The sequence below is a fragment of the Buteo buteo genome, chromosome 21 (assembly GCF_964188355.1).
Source record: "Buteo buteo chromosome 21, bButBut1.hap1.1, whole genome shotgun sequence".
NCBI classification, from domain to species: domain Eukaryota; kingdom Metazoa; phylum Chordata; class Aves; order Accipitriformes; family Accipitridae; genus Buteo; species Buteo buteo.
This window is the reverse complement of record NC_134191.1, coordinates 8,914,174-8,928,123: the sequence shown is the minus strand read 5'-3', so window position 1 is coordinate 8,928,123 and position 13,950 is coordinate 8,914,174. Positions and strand designations below refer to the sequence as shown.

General features: G+C 52.8%; 1 protein-coding gene across 12 annotated transcripts in view; it reads right to left on the bottom strand.

Moving 5' to 3' along the window:
• The window catches only part of CADPS (calcium dependent secretion activator), a 221,040-nt gene extending 216,343 nt beyond the window's left edge, over positions 1–4,697 (bottom strand). For all 12 annotated transcript variants that reach the window (XM_075053380.1, XM_075053382.1, XM_075053379.1 and 9 more), the window contains exon 1: positions 4,293–4,697. In XM_075053380.1, the coding sequence (XP_074909481.1) occupies positions 4,293–4,697 (405 nt within the window). The remainder of the gene's footprint in view (positions 1–4,292) is intronic.
• Positions 4,698–13,950: the final 9,253 nt, after the last annotated feature.

The window sequence follows — 13,950 nt, the reverse complement described above, 5'->3', positions numbered from 1 at the left end:
GGCAAGCAATTACCAAGCTAAGTGCCATCTGCGGTACTAAAACACATTGTTCTGAGACCAACAGAGCTGGCAAAGCTGCTTTCCTCCTGAGCTGCATCACGAAGCTGGAGCTTTTGGTGTCCGGCAAGGTGCAAGCTCTGATGGGAGTTTTTGCTCCTGGGCCACACGTTCAGCAGGTCTCTTGCTCAGATTGCCCAGTGCCTAGTAAGGGCTGCCCACACACTGCTGCCTTCCTTCCACCCGAGGTAGGAGATAAATAGCAGATCTCCCTATTTTCTCCAAGCTTTTAAGGGACAAGTATCTTGCAGACCGCTGTCTGCCTGTCAAATATGCCTGGAATTCAGTGGTGGCTTAAAAAAGAAATCCAAGCGGGAAGTAAGACAGCACAGGCAGGTATCTAAGTGAGATGTAAATAAAAGAACTTACAGGTAGACATCACAAATGTGAGGTTACGCAAGTGAAGCCTTACCACATAAACACCAAGACAAACCTGAAGCAGAGGTGTAGGCTTGAACACACTGATCAAAAAAACCCAATTTTTACCCTGTTGCTGAAACTTCTGGGGTGTCAGGATCAGAAAAATACCAGGTCTGAGTGGCATTTGCATGAATTCATCTTGAAATCTGCAACAGTTTGTTACTGGTGTAAACAAGCAACGCTGTCATGCCCACGTGCAGCATATACCCGCCTATGCCGTCCATTCACACATTTCCACTGCTCTCTTCGCTCTCATATACGTTATAATTTACCAAACCGCATGTAATTATCTTTCTGTTGCAACAGTACCTTAAGTACACACTTCCCTGTATTCCAAGGTGGTTCATGAGCGCTGTAAAACACCAGGCTGCATTTCCCAGCTCCCGAGCACTACACACAGGCGTGCTGCTATATAACTGGTAACCGCGGTGCCTGTGCGTTACACCACCGTAACGTGCAGCCCCCGGGGCTCGGGGTACCGGCCGGTTCTCATACAACAGCGCTGCAGGATTAAGGAGGGAGGATTACACATCTCGGGGGAGGTACCGCGGGGATCTTCAGTCCACGCAAGAACTTCAGTGCTGCAACTGCAACAAAATCAATTGCTTTCTTTTCCAGGAAAATTGCAAAGAAGAAGATGAAGCTACAGAAGCAAACCCATCTCAGGCCCTGTGGTCTTCCCATTGAGGTGAGCTAGCTCTTATCAGGTAACCCAGAGACGCTGGGTTGTGCCTGGCAGCCGCTGTGCAGGGTGACAGCCTCGTCTGCAAATCCACGGTCACCCTGCTTGGGCTGTGCTCGGAGGTGGCAGCATCTCCCGTGCTACAGGGGAGAGCTGTGGGCCAGGTGAAGGCAGACATCCTCCTCCTCCCCCTCCCAACGCCGGGCAGGACCCGCTGAGCGGGGCTGGGGACAGGTCACCAGCTCTGCCAAAACACCTCTGCGGTGGCTGCTGGGCACCTCCCCGATGCAGGCGTGGGGTCCAAGCAGCCCCATGGGAAGCCTGGCTGGGCCCCACACCTTGGCAGAGCACCAGCGGGATTCCCAGGCATCCTGCCCACGGGCAGCGACCGCAACCGGCGGATCAGCAGGGTCAGGCCCTCACATCTCCAGGGTGCCCACACGTGCAGTGGATCAAGCACCTCCCTCCGCGGCCTCTCCACGCGGGACCGACAGGAGAGGTGGGAGCACGGTCCCGTGCACCAGCGTGGGGACCGCAGACGACAACGCTTGGGGGTTTTCTGCTTCCCATTTCTCCCAGGATGAAACCCGTCCCTCGCAAACGGCAGGCTGTGAGGGTGGAGAGGCAAACGGCGCATGGAGAAGGGAGCAGTTTATCACTCCTCTGCTGATGAGGAAACTGAGGCAACAGCTCCCATCAGAACAGAACCAAAACTTGGTCTTCTCCCACCTTTCCCCTGAGGAGCAAAATGCATTTGCTCCACCCTGGTGAGTCTTGAAGCATCTGGTATTTCCATCATTACCAAAGGCCCACTGATACACAAAGTCCCCACAGAGACCATTCAACCTGGCAGAGCCACCATGACAGAAGCTCGGTGCCCAAGAGGGAACGAGTCCCACACCTTCATCTTCATCTTCTGGTCCCCCTCGAGCCAGAGGAGGAAGGATGGGCTCTCCCAGAAGGATGCATGAGCATATGAAATCCAGCAACACACTCCAGGCTCTGGCAGTCCTTTAATTGACTTTAATAGGAGTCTTGGCTATGGAAAAAGGGCAAGGATTTACTCCCAGCAGGACAACTGAATATAGGGATATACTGAAGACAAAAACCCAGAATGAATTCACCTTTAAAAGAGTGAATTCAATTTGACACTTGTTGTCAAGTTAAATTTAGCTTTCCCAATTCCATCTCACTGCTAAGTTTGAGGGGAGACAGTCAGCCCCCAAGATACACCTATTTTAGCTATTTGTATAAATAAGCCAGACGCATTTCCCTATGTTCTTCATTTCACAGAGAATGGATTATTTCCTCCCAAGGTCCTGTGTAACTTCCCCATTCCCTCGAGTATTGCTGCCAGTTTACCGTTTTTCTCATTACTTCTCATTTCTTCATTTCACCTGCACTTTATTCCCCCCCTTTTCTCTTTCCCTCCACCCTTTCTGTCCCTTCACAGTGCAGTATTTTGATTTCAGAGACTATGAATTGCCCTTTTTCCCAGCCACTCTTCTCTGGACTGCTAAGACACTGCCTGCTCCTTTGGAAAAACACCTTTTCAATCTCAGTTCACTTTATGTGAGAAACAGTTGCAGAACTTGTTTGTTTGTTTTAATTTCTGCAAAACTAGCAATTATTTAAATTCAAATAAATTTAAATTTTTCTAACACAAAAAAGTTGCACAGGGAACAAAAGCCAAGATGACTTTGAAAATCCACAATGTATTGAAAAGGGTTGTAGGCAAAAAGATATATATAAAAAAAATAATCTCCAAACCTAGCTATATTTTCAGCTATGCACTTTGCTCAGCAAACAAAAGCAGATCATTCAACCTTCCAGCAACACCAGATTGTCCTATATTGCCTTTAAACTACATGCAGCACGGATACACTTTCCTACCTCCGTATGTTGCAATGACTAATAATAGTCCTGTGGTGTAGCAGAACTGAATGTCGTTTGCATCAATAAATCCAGGAGTCTGCCTGATTTGTAAAGGTCATTTGTGAACACAGAATGGTATCAAGGCTAAAACTGCAGTCTAAGAAACTCAACTGAAAAGGAGAAAAAAAATCAGCCAGCTGTTCCAGATAGCTACGTCCCATCACAGACCTAACTCTGGCTCTCACAGGGAAAAAGTTGGCTGCATTTGATCGAAAGGCGCCCATGTCCGCACCCTGGAGAAACTCAATTTCTGCCCTTGCCCATGAGCTTGTGCCTCAGTGGAGAAACAAGCTCCAAGACGGCTCCTCGGGATGGGGAGCCCAGGGGATGTTCTCCTGCCCAGCCGCTGCCTGGAAAGGCGCACGGCCCTGCCGCGGTGACGCACTCGGGGAGGAAGAGTCAGGATTGTGGCAGCGACTTCATCGCAAGGCTCTGCTGCCACGTTTTGCCAGGAAGCCAGCATCGGGGAGCTCGCCACGCATAAACATTTACAAGAAGTTGAAATGAGACTCAGTAACTCCCCAAGTCAGTGCCAGCACTCCCAGTTAAGCAAACTTTGCAGCAAGCATGGAGTTGCAGAGTCCCTTTGCAGGAGGCAAGGGCACGCGCCTCGTGTTTTCCAGCAATATAACCCATTTCTCTCCTTTCAACAACCTTTAGATGGCCAACATCCCAAACTTCCCAAATCCCGACATTGCGTAACTAGGAGCAATGCCATATGTCAGCGCTCCGGCTCCATGTGGGAGACCACAGCGGGGAGCAGCATGGAGGGGTGACAAGGGGGCAGGGGGCTTCCCCACGCCCCGGGACAGGGATGCTGTTGGCAAACCCCACCCATGGGGGCCCAAGGTGCCCTGTACCGGGATTGCCCTTGGGGTGCCCAGGGCGGCTGCGGGACTGGGGAGTGCCTGCACGGGGCTGCTGGGGAGTGGGATGGAGGCAGGGGGGGCAGAAGGAGAGGCAGGGGTGCGGGCAGGAGGGCATTCAGAGGAGCAAGCAGAGGGGTAGGTAAGCAGGGGGCAGAAGGGCAATTAGGAGAGCGGGCAGGCAGGCAGGAGAGCAGGCAGGAAGGTTGCTGCCGGGGGTAGGAGGACAGGGGCAGGCAGGGAGCAGCCGGGGGGCGGGTAAGGGGGGTGCAGGCAGGGGAGCTGCCGGGCCTGGCCCTGCGGGCAGGGCAGGGCATCCCGGGCGGCTGTACCTTCTGCTGCCGGCGGGCCATGTCGGTGGGCTGCTTGGCGTTGAAGGGGTAGGCGATGCAGCGCATGACGAAGACGTAGAGCTGCAGCTTCCTCTTCCTCTCCTCCTCCTCCCGCTGCAGCCGCTCCAGCTCGTCCTTCTCCTTCTCGCTGGCCACCGAGGGGCTGGGGCTAGCGGGCCTCGCCGCGCCGCCGCCGCGACCGCCCGGCTGCAGCCCCCCGCCGCCGCCGCCGCTACCGCCGGCACCGCTACCGCCGCCACCGCCGCCGCCGCCGCCGCCGCCGCCCGGGCCCTCGCCGGGGCGGCTGGGCGAGAGCCGCGCCGCGGCGGGCGCCAGCGGCTCCTTCCCGCTCTCCTCCTCCACCAGCTCCTCCGACTCCTCCTCGCTAGACGACGGGTCCAGCATCGCGGCGGCGGCTGGGCTCGGCCGGGCCGGCTCTGGGCTGCGCTGGCTCCGCTCGGTTCTGCCCGGCTCCGGCTCCGGCTCCGGCTCCGGCTCCGCTCGCCGCCCGCCGCGCCCGCGCGCGCCCCCGCGCCGCCCCGCCCCGCCCTCGCCTCGCCCCGCCCCGCCCCGCCCCGTGCGCGCGGGCGCTGGCCGCGGTGCTGCACGGCGGGGGGCGAGGGAGAGAGCGAGCGCGAGAGAGCGGCCCCGCCGCGCATGCCCGCTGGGGGCCGGCCAGGCGCGGTCGCCGCCGGGGGTGCCGCCATGGTCGTCGCCTCAGGAGGGGCAGCGCCGGCGTGAGGGGTGTCCGGCCGGCGCCCCGGTGGGCGCCCGCCGGGGCACCGCTGCGTCCTCGGTGTCCCCGCAGCCACAGGCAGATGTCACCACGCCCGCGGCATCCCCACAGACACGGCTGTCCCTCCGTGGCCCCACAGCCCCACACAGACGCCGCCATGTTCTTGGTGTCCCCACAGCCCCACACAGACACCGCCATGTTCTTGGTGTCCCCATAGCCACGGCTGTGCCCGCAGTGTCCCCACAGCCACAGGCAGATATCACTGTGCCCACGGCGTCCCCACAGACATGGCTGTCCCTCCGTGTCTCCACAGCCCCACACAGGCAGCGCGGTGTCCCCACAGACACGGCTGTCCGTCCGTGTCCCCACAGCCCCACACAGACGCCACCATGTTCTTGGTGTCCCCACAGACATGGCTGTGCCCGCAGTGTCCCCACAGCCACAGGCAGATATCACCATGCTTGCGGTGTCCCCACAGCCCCGGCTGTCCCTCTGTGTCCCCACAGCCCCACACAGACACCGCCATGTTCTTGGTGTCCCCACAGACACAGCTGTCCCTCTGTGTCCCCACAGCCCCACACAGACGCCGCCATGTTCTTGGTGTCCCCACAGACGCCGCTGTGCCCGCGGTGTCCCCGCAGCCGCAGGCGGACATCACTGTGCCTGCGGAGTCCCCACAGACACGGCTGTCCCTCCGTGTCCCCACGGCCCCACGCAGGCAGCACAGTGTCCCCACAGCTGCGTGAGCCACACGAATCCCTGCAGGTTTGAGGGTCTCGGCAAGTTTGCTTTCCACCAAGCGGCTCTTCTTGCACCTCGACGCAGCTAAAAATCTTAATTGAAAAGCAATACTGCTAATAAATATTTCACCCGTCACTAATTATTACATGTGTAACGATATCGTGGTGTTCTGCTTTGAAGATTACCTGGAGCGAGCTGAGGACTTCAGGAGCAGCTCTGAGGGATGAATCAGTGCAGACGTCGTCTGTGTTCAATATTTTAATTTCCGGTGATTTTCAGATCTGATTGAGTCTTCATTTGTACATACGCGTGTATTTGTGGTGGGTGGGTGTTTTCAAGGTTTGTTTTCCTCTGCTCAATTAGCAGTGCTTCTTTTGTAAGTGTCAAAATACCTGTCACCTGTTATACATGTTAATAAATGTTTGTTTCACTTTAGGGGAGAATAGGTAAACATCGATTCCTGGTGATGGGGCTGTGAGATTAGCTCATGGGAGGGGAGACGGGTGCTGCTTCAGACCACGTGTTTCAGGATTTTCACATCAGCTGGGCTTTCTGAGCTTCTTGCCTACTTCTAATTAGAAGCTCAGCATAGCAGATGAGTCTGGAAAAACTTCAGAGCCCTGCATTTCCGAAAGCCATGAGAAACGGCTGAAAAATTGGCACAGAGGGGGAAAAAATGGCTTTCCCTGTTTCCGTCAGCCTTACCTGCTGGACCTGTGCTGTCCCGCATGCCCTGCGGGGCTGCGTGCAGGAACAGCCATGCTCGCTGGCCGGGCTCACTGCCACCGCCGTGGGAGCCCCCTCTCCCACGGGGACACCGGCAGCATTAGGGGGGCCAGTGGCCAGCTGCGGCCCTGCGGCTGTGCCTGCCATGGTGTGTGTCCTGCCTGCAGTGCGGGAAGTCCAGGGGATGCTGCCGGGAAAAGCAAAGTTGTCAAGTTCCTGCAAGCAAAATTTTTCCTGTGCTCCCCGTTGGGAATCCTGTTTGCCAAGGCTGGGATTCAGAGCCTCGCACCCCTGGCACTGCATGGGGACATCCATGGGTCGCTCTTCTTGGGACCAGCCCCCCTCAGAGGGCAACCTGCCCAGGACATCAGGGTGAGCTCTGCAAGGCACAACCGTTGCCCTTTGCACAGCCCTGAGCCCTCTCCCCCTGCAAGGGTGCCAGCTGTGGGAGATCCCTGGACACCAGTGGGTGTGGATGGGCTCCTGCAAGTGCCAGGTGCTGACGTGCACCGACACACCAGGCAAACGCAGCTCCAGTCCTGTTTCACCTTCACACCCTTCATGTTTGCATCACTCATTGGCAACTCTTGGAAAGCAACGCTGCAATTTCTGCAACAGCACAGTCAGCAAGTCAAATAAACACTGCACATCAGACTGGAGATGCCTAAAGCTGGAACAGCCACACAGCTTGCTCTGCCCAGCCACTGCTTTCATCTGAGACCACCTCCAAAAATGGTCCTTTATCGCCCAGTTTCTCTGGAGCTGCTGCCAGGACTGTCGATCCAACCCATGGGCTGATGAAAGCCGGAAGAAGCCACCCCAGCATTGTACTGGGACAACCCGCAGCTCGTCTGGCATTCGGAGATAAACAGCGTGAACTGAGCGCACGGTGCTGGTGCTGGCGGGCAACTTGCTCTGCAAGTGGCATTGCTGGCTGCAGGGCAGGACGGCGAGGACGGCTGGCAGCGCGGGGCATTTTCCTATGTCTGTGTTTTCCCATCAGTCTGGGAAAGGAAAGGACACACGGTGTGGTGGTGGGATACAGAGGCTGATCCCAGCTGAGGTTAGGAAAAAGTTTTTCAGCCCATCTCAGCCTTCCTTAGTATCATTTCAATTCATGCCTCCCTATTTATTATCTCCCCCCAAAAACAAATAAAAGTACCATGTTATCATTGCTGTGATGCAACTACCCCTCCTCGCTCAAGGGGCATGTCATGGAATTGTGCTGCCAGTCCCTTGCGATGGGGACAGGTCGTACAGCACTTTCTAGTGCTGTTTTGCCTGGCACGTGGCCCTTAACGTGACTAATGCAAGTATGACTACCACCAGGGTGATGGGAACCTCTCAAAGATATCTTCTTCAGCAAAGTTCTCTTATTTTTTTAAGGTGTCTTTTGAGTTTTTAAAAATTGATGCCCTTTTCATATTATCCATCAGAAAAACTCATTGTCCTGAGTCCAGTTGTGCCAACTGTGAAGGCAGAAAAAATAGAATCAATTACACCAGTGCCTATAATGATATTATCTATAGGTAATCCCACACAGAGAAGAAGCCTTTGTCTTTGGGGTTTTCGAGAAAGAAATGCCGTTTATTGTACTGGAGAATGGAGAAATTTCTTTCTGCTACATGAGGCTGCAGGTGCTCTCCCTCATAGTCGAGGAGGTAGATGTTCAAAAGCTGCAGCTCTCTGTCTTCCCTGTCCCAGACATGACAGCAATGAAATTCTCTAAGATGATCAGAGGAAAATTGGACCGTTTTTTATGAAAGGCTTTCTTTCAGTGGTGGTTGCTCTGAACTGTTTAGGTAACTCTGCAGAGGTGGATTCGCTAGAGGAAAGCAGCTGGGGATGACAGAAGCAACTTTTGTTGGTAGGAACATCACAGACATTGCGTATCTATCTATAGAGACGGATTGACTTTTCTGACAGATTGTCAGAAAAGATTTCTTAAATTAATTGATGCAAAATTGATACATACAACCACCCCAAAAAATATGTTCTTCTTTAGGAGCTTTCAGAATTATATTTATCCTTTAGTGGGTGAGATTTTGCTCACTGGAGAGCTTTGAAATTGGATATGCTTGAAAGGGCCTGACTAGACATCCAGGCACAGATTAGTCAAGGTTCATCTGGAAGTGCTGCTGGTCCAGAGAAGCAGTGACACATCGCCCTCAGAGTGATCGACACTTTCTCCTTCCTTAATTCACACAGCCATGTTTTCCCAGTGGTTATGTCTTAATGTACAGTTGCAAAATTAATGCTTTTTCCTGAGTAAAGGAAAGAACAAGGTCAAAAAGTCTCAGGCCTCTTGCTTTCCTTTTCCAAATGCCATTTTGTCCAGCAAGCTGTATCCAGATCCCTCTAAACCATCTCCCACTTACAATTCTTTGCATCCTACTGCAAAGCAGCCCTACTACAGCACCTCCAGCCGCAGGAAAGGTCCCCTCTGACGACACCAAGAGGAGTAGGATTTTCAAAAGCTTTCAGCGTTAGCCTCCCTGCACCTGTCTTTGTGGCACTTTTTGCAGGATCTGAGGGCTTCCGTGGTGTTGAAACATTCCAGGGAATATTGCCCTGTTAAAAACATGAACAGCCTGCAAACCCTGAATTTTGCAGCTAGAAATGATCTGAAACGTGGCTGGGTGACCCAGCAAAGCAGCCAGGCATGACTGTCCTGCATCATGCACGAAGGGAAGCAGCGCGAGTGGAGCAATCATGAAAATTATGCGGGCGTAACTTCCAGTGGTAGTATTTCATGGTGGGTAATTGTGTAATTACCCATTATGAGTGGGTAAATGTAGACAAATGAGAGCATTAGCTAAGTAATTTTTGATATTATATTGGTGTCTACTGCTGTTTGCTCAGGATACTAAAACAGAGGCTGTTTGGGTTAAAAGGATGGGTGAAGTTGGGCAGTTGGTTTTCAAGATGCAACATAGCTGCAAAATCCATGGTCCTTTCTAGCTTATCACTTCAAAGCAGGCTCCAGGAGGTTTCAAAAAATCTGCCCCTACCTATTTGTTCCCAGCATCGCAAATTAATTGCTTCTTCTGAAACACTTTCCAGAATAATTACCTAATGAGATCCAAAGTGCCTGCATTGCCAGCTCTGTTGCAGGTTCCAGTAAGAGGCAATGCGTGCCACGCGGGAATACTTGACCTCCGTGGCTGCTGCTGTTTGCACGACAAGCAAGGAGCAGCAAATACACACCCGCCTGGCAGTGCCTGCGCCATCCCTGCGGACGGTGTAATGCTTCTCACCTCTCCTGGCTGGAGCCACTGCAGCTGCGTAAAGGAGACCTCAGGTGGCCTCAGATATTGGAAGCAGCATCCGTTGAAGAATATTAAAAGTATTTTGTGAAATGTTTCAAATTTGTTTCCATTTTGTAAGGTGTCATAGGGAAGAACCTGCTGATATTAGAAAAAATCACTGCTGTAGCATTCATATCCCTCTCCATTTATTCCCATTAGACGGGGGAAATCAGTGTAGATAATGATTTGTGGAAATGACTGTAAAGAAAAACAGAGCCAAAGCAGAGGCCCTTGCTTTGGAAAGAGAGGGCCTGTGTACGTGGCACTGAATGCTGCGGCGCTGCCTTTGAAAGCAGGCTGGCAGGACCCAATGGTTTGGAAGGAACCTTCAGAAAGAGTAAACTCCATTTAAAGCAACCATTGGGAAAGCTTAACTGAATAGCTCCCACAGGGAGCTCACATTTGCATGAAAAACAAACAAACCTGCACTCTTTTTATTAATCCTGGTTAAAGGCCTAAACCAGAATATTTATGAAAGCTGGAAGCAATTAGCGCCGTTGTAAAATCTATGCACACCAATGGCAGCGAGTCGCGGGGAAGGTCTAGAAGGGAAAAGAGAGAGTAAAGTGCATCTCTTGTGCTGTTTAGCCTCCCCTGAGATCCCTCGTGGCCACGGATAATTGCTTGCACCGAACATGAGATTGGGAAAGCGAGGTGAGCCCGCAGGCTGCTGGTGCTGGGTGCTCACTGCTTCTCCCCACCGGTCACATACTGCACCCGCTAGCTCCTGTCCCTAGCCCAGCTTGGATGGCATTGGTTAAATGAGCCAGGGATGATTTGCCTTATACCTGCAGTATCCTGGGGGTGGACCTGAAAATGCTGGAGGGGTGTGCGGGGACCTCAGCTGGGATTCACCCTCGCTTTGAGACTGACCGCAGAGCAGCTCCTGATTTCGGTTGATGTAGAGGTGGGCACGGTGCCGCCCAGTGCCAGCCACCGGGGAATCACAGATTACCTGCTGGCTGCTGCTCTCCGTGCGTATAGGAGTCCAACATCTGTGACCATTTGTTCTTCTGGCTGTTACTCACTGCAACCCCGGCCCTTTGGCAACGTGCCATCAAAACGTGAAATAAGTACCTGTACCTCTTGTTTTGGAAAAGCAATTTTGCAATACAAGTCTGAATTTTGTACAGTAGCAGGTGACAAGGGAAGGGAGAAAAAAGAGACAAAGCATGCGGCAAAGAGTCTACTTAAAAATATCTTCCAGTTCATCAAAATGAGAAATTTCAGCAGCAACTGGAAGAGGAAGCAGAGGAGCTGCTGAGGGCCAGCCTGGCTTAGGCTGTGCAACAAGTAGTGTGCCGAGTAAATGGTACCTTCTCCTGAGGACTCGCTGTGATGTCCTTGGACACACGCTGCGAGGGGCCGGATGGTTTGCACCTTGCAGCTGGGCAGATTGAAGAACAGCAGTTACGACACTGGATAACGGGAGAGTGTGAGTGGGCAGGTTCAAGCAACACATCTTTTCTTTTAGGCATGAATAGAGTCCGGCTGCAAAGTGCCACTGTGAAACACTGCCGCTTGGTAATAACACTAATTTACAGAGGGGAAATAGAAATCCTGGTGTGTCCCAGGCTCCATTTGTTTCACTGTCTCCTAAAATAGCACAGAAAACAATCCTTGTTTCTTGGTAACAGCATTATATAGATTGCTGTGTCTTCCAAACAGAATGGCTTAAAACGGTGCTCTTTTCACCCGTTCACACATGCTCAGCTAATATTTACATTGGGATCCTGGCTGCGCCAGGAGCAAAGCAGGGGCCGGCGAGGGCTCCTGGCCTTGCTTAACCCCTCGGCATCGGGGAAGAGTGGGACGGGGAAGGGAGGCACTGCAGGAGACCCAGCCACTGCAGCTGTGGGCAGCGCAAGAGCCACTGTGCCACGGCTGCAGCTCAGCATTTCTCTTACCAGCGCTGTAGCACTTGCTCAGCCTCCTCCCTGCCCTGCACACAGAGTATTTGCAGCACAGGGCTCCCTGAATTACAACCTGGGCAAGAAAGCTTCCTTTCTTCAGCAAACTGTCATCTCAGAGGGCAGCTTCCAGCCGGGGACTGGCAGAGCCCTCCTGCCCGGAGAGACGGAGTGCCCCACACCGCCCGCGCCGCCGGGAAACTGGGGCTTGCAATGAGGTCACCTCCTCATCTATTTCTGGGTAGTGTGTTTGAAGATGCCTTGGGAAAGCATTTCGGTCCCTCGAAAAAATCTGTTGAGCCGTCATTTTCCCTCGCCTCTCCCTCCCTTGCAGGTGCCGGGTGCTGCTCTTCAGACCTGATTAGCATCTGCAGGGAAATGAGAGCTCCCACAGCAGCCAGGCTCCAGAGTCAGAAATAGCCATGTGTGCTGAGGTAGGAGTGCTTATTCCACTCTGTAACTGGATTTAGACACGCCGCAGCCGCGGCTGTGTGTGGGGTGCTGGTGGCTGGGTTTGAAGCAGCCTTGGCCTCCGCAGGCAATGCGGCTGCTCCCAGCCCTCTGCCTCCCGCAGTCCTTCTGCGGGAAGGAGGCAGCCAGCACATCGGCTTTGGTTCCTCCTGCGCCTTGAGGCTGATGCTCGTGATGATCCACCTGATACGTTTCTCCCAGGCGCCTGCTATTGCTCCAAGGCACTGGGAGAGCAAACGCTGCAGGGAGAGAAGGGGTGATGCACGGTGAGAAGCACGTCAGCGCAGGGGCAGAGGAGGAGAGGTTGAATCGCCTTCTTCGATAACACAAGGCAGGAGGTGGGGAAGCTTAACCACGGTGGGAAACATCCTGCGTGTCCTGAGCCCCTTGCCCCCCTGCTCTCCTCCCCTGGGCTTGGGCAGAGCCCACTCGCCATCAGGGATGCACTTGGCCCCGATGCTGGCTCCGGTCTTTGCAGCCTCTTCCCAGCGTTTATTACACCAGGTGTTAAAATAAATAACACCAAATTAGCCTGACCCAGCAGGCCCTGAAAGAGGGAAGACGTGGTGTCTGTGGCTACTCAGCAAAATCCACAAGCGAGCTGTTTATCTCCACTTTCTGGCCAGACTGGCAGCATCACATCCGTGTCAGGTTCAGCACCAAAATCCTTTTGCAAACACTACTGAGAGGATTGTAGCAATATTTTGCTGCCCAATCAGTGCTGGCTCCCAGCTTTCGAGGCGTCTATAATTAAAAATGACTGAGGCTTATTGCAGATAGGAGGACCATGGGAGATTTATTAAATGCACCCTACTCTGCTAGCCCAGAGCCTGGAAATAATTGCAGCTGATCTATTCCAGCATGCACAGGGCTCCTACAAAACCTGGGCTGGACTGCTGCTGCCATTCAGTGCCTGATTGCCATCCCCAGGGTCACTGCAAGTCAAGGTGCATCTATTTACTTATTTTTGAATTTCTTGTGGTGGTTTTTCAACTGGTCCTCACATTTCAGGAAAGCACCCGGAGAAGGTGGCAATCAATTTGTAGCAATTACACTCTGGCTGAGTGATTGCTTCTCTGAACGTACAGTACTCCCACTGCTAAGGAAATAACTCCTAATTTCTACTAGGCTTTGAAGTGTCTTTATTCTGGAAGGGCTGATGTTACCAGTCTTCAACAGATTACTAAAAACTTCCAGCTAGTGCCTTTTTCACAGTAATTATGAACCCTTGGATTTCCCTTTGTAAGAGCCTCTTCCTCAGGTTTACAGAAGTGACTAGATGGGATTCCTCTGGGGCCATGAATCTCAATTTTTATTAAACAGCCCAATCATAATGAATGCCTCAGAGTGACCATTTTAAAATAAATGCATTATCAGTACTGCAAAATCTATGTGAATTAATATGTAATATCAGTAAGTAGGACGCTCTAGCAGTATTTTAGGCACAGAATAAATATTTAATGATTTCTGTTCCAAATTTAGTGTGAAAGTGATTTAAATGCGCAGCATGCTCCCTGCTTACATATCAACAATTTGACACAAATACCAGCCGGCTGTTTGCACGCTTCCCGGCGATACCGCTCGGGTGCTGTGGAGCATCCCCACCGGTGGCACGGCCATGGCTCGCAGCGCTTTGAAATTTCTCTGCTATTAATTCAGCAAAGGACCGGCCCAGGCAAGCAGACTCTATGCTGCTCATAAGGACTTTGCTGTTGCCATCAGACAGGATGCAAATATCATCCAGCCTGTTGCGTGTCCCATCCAGT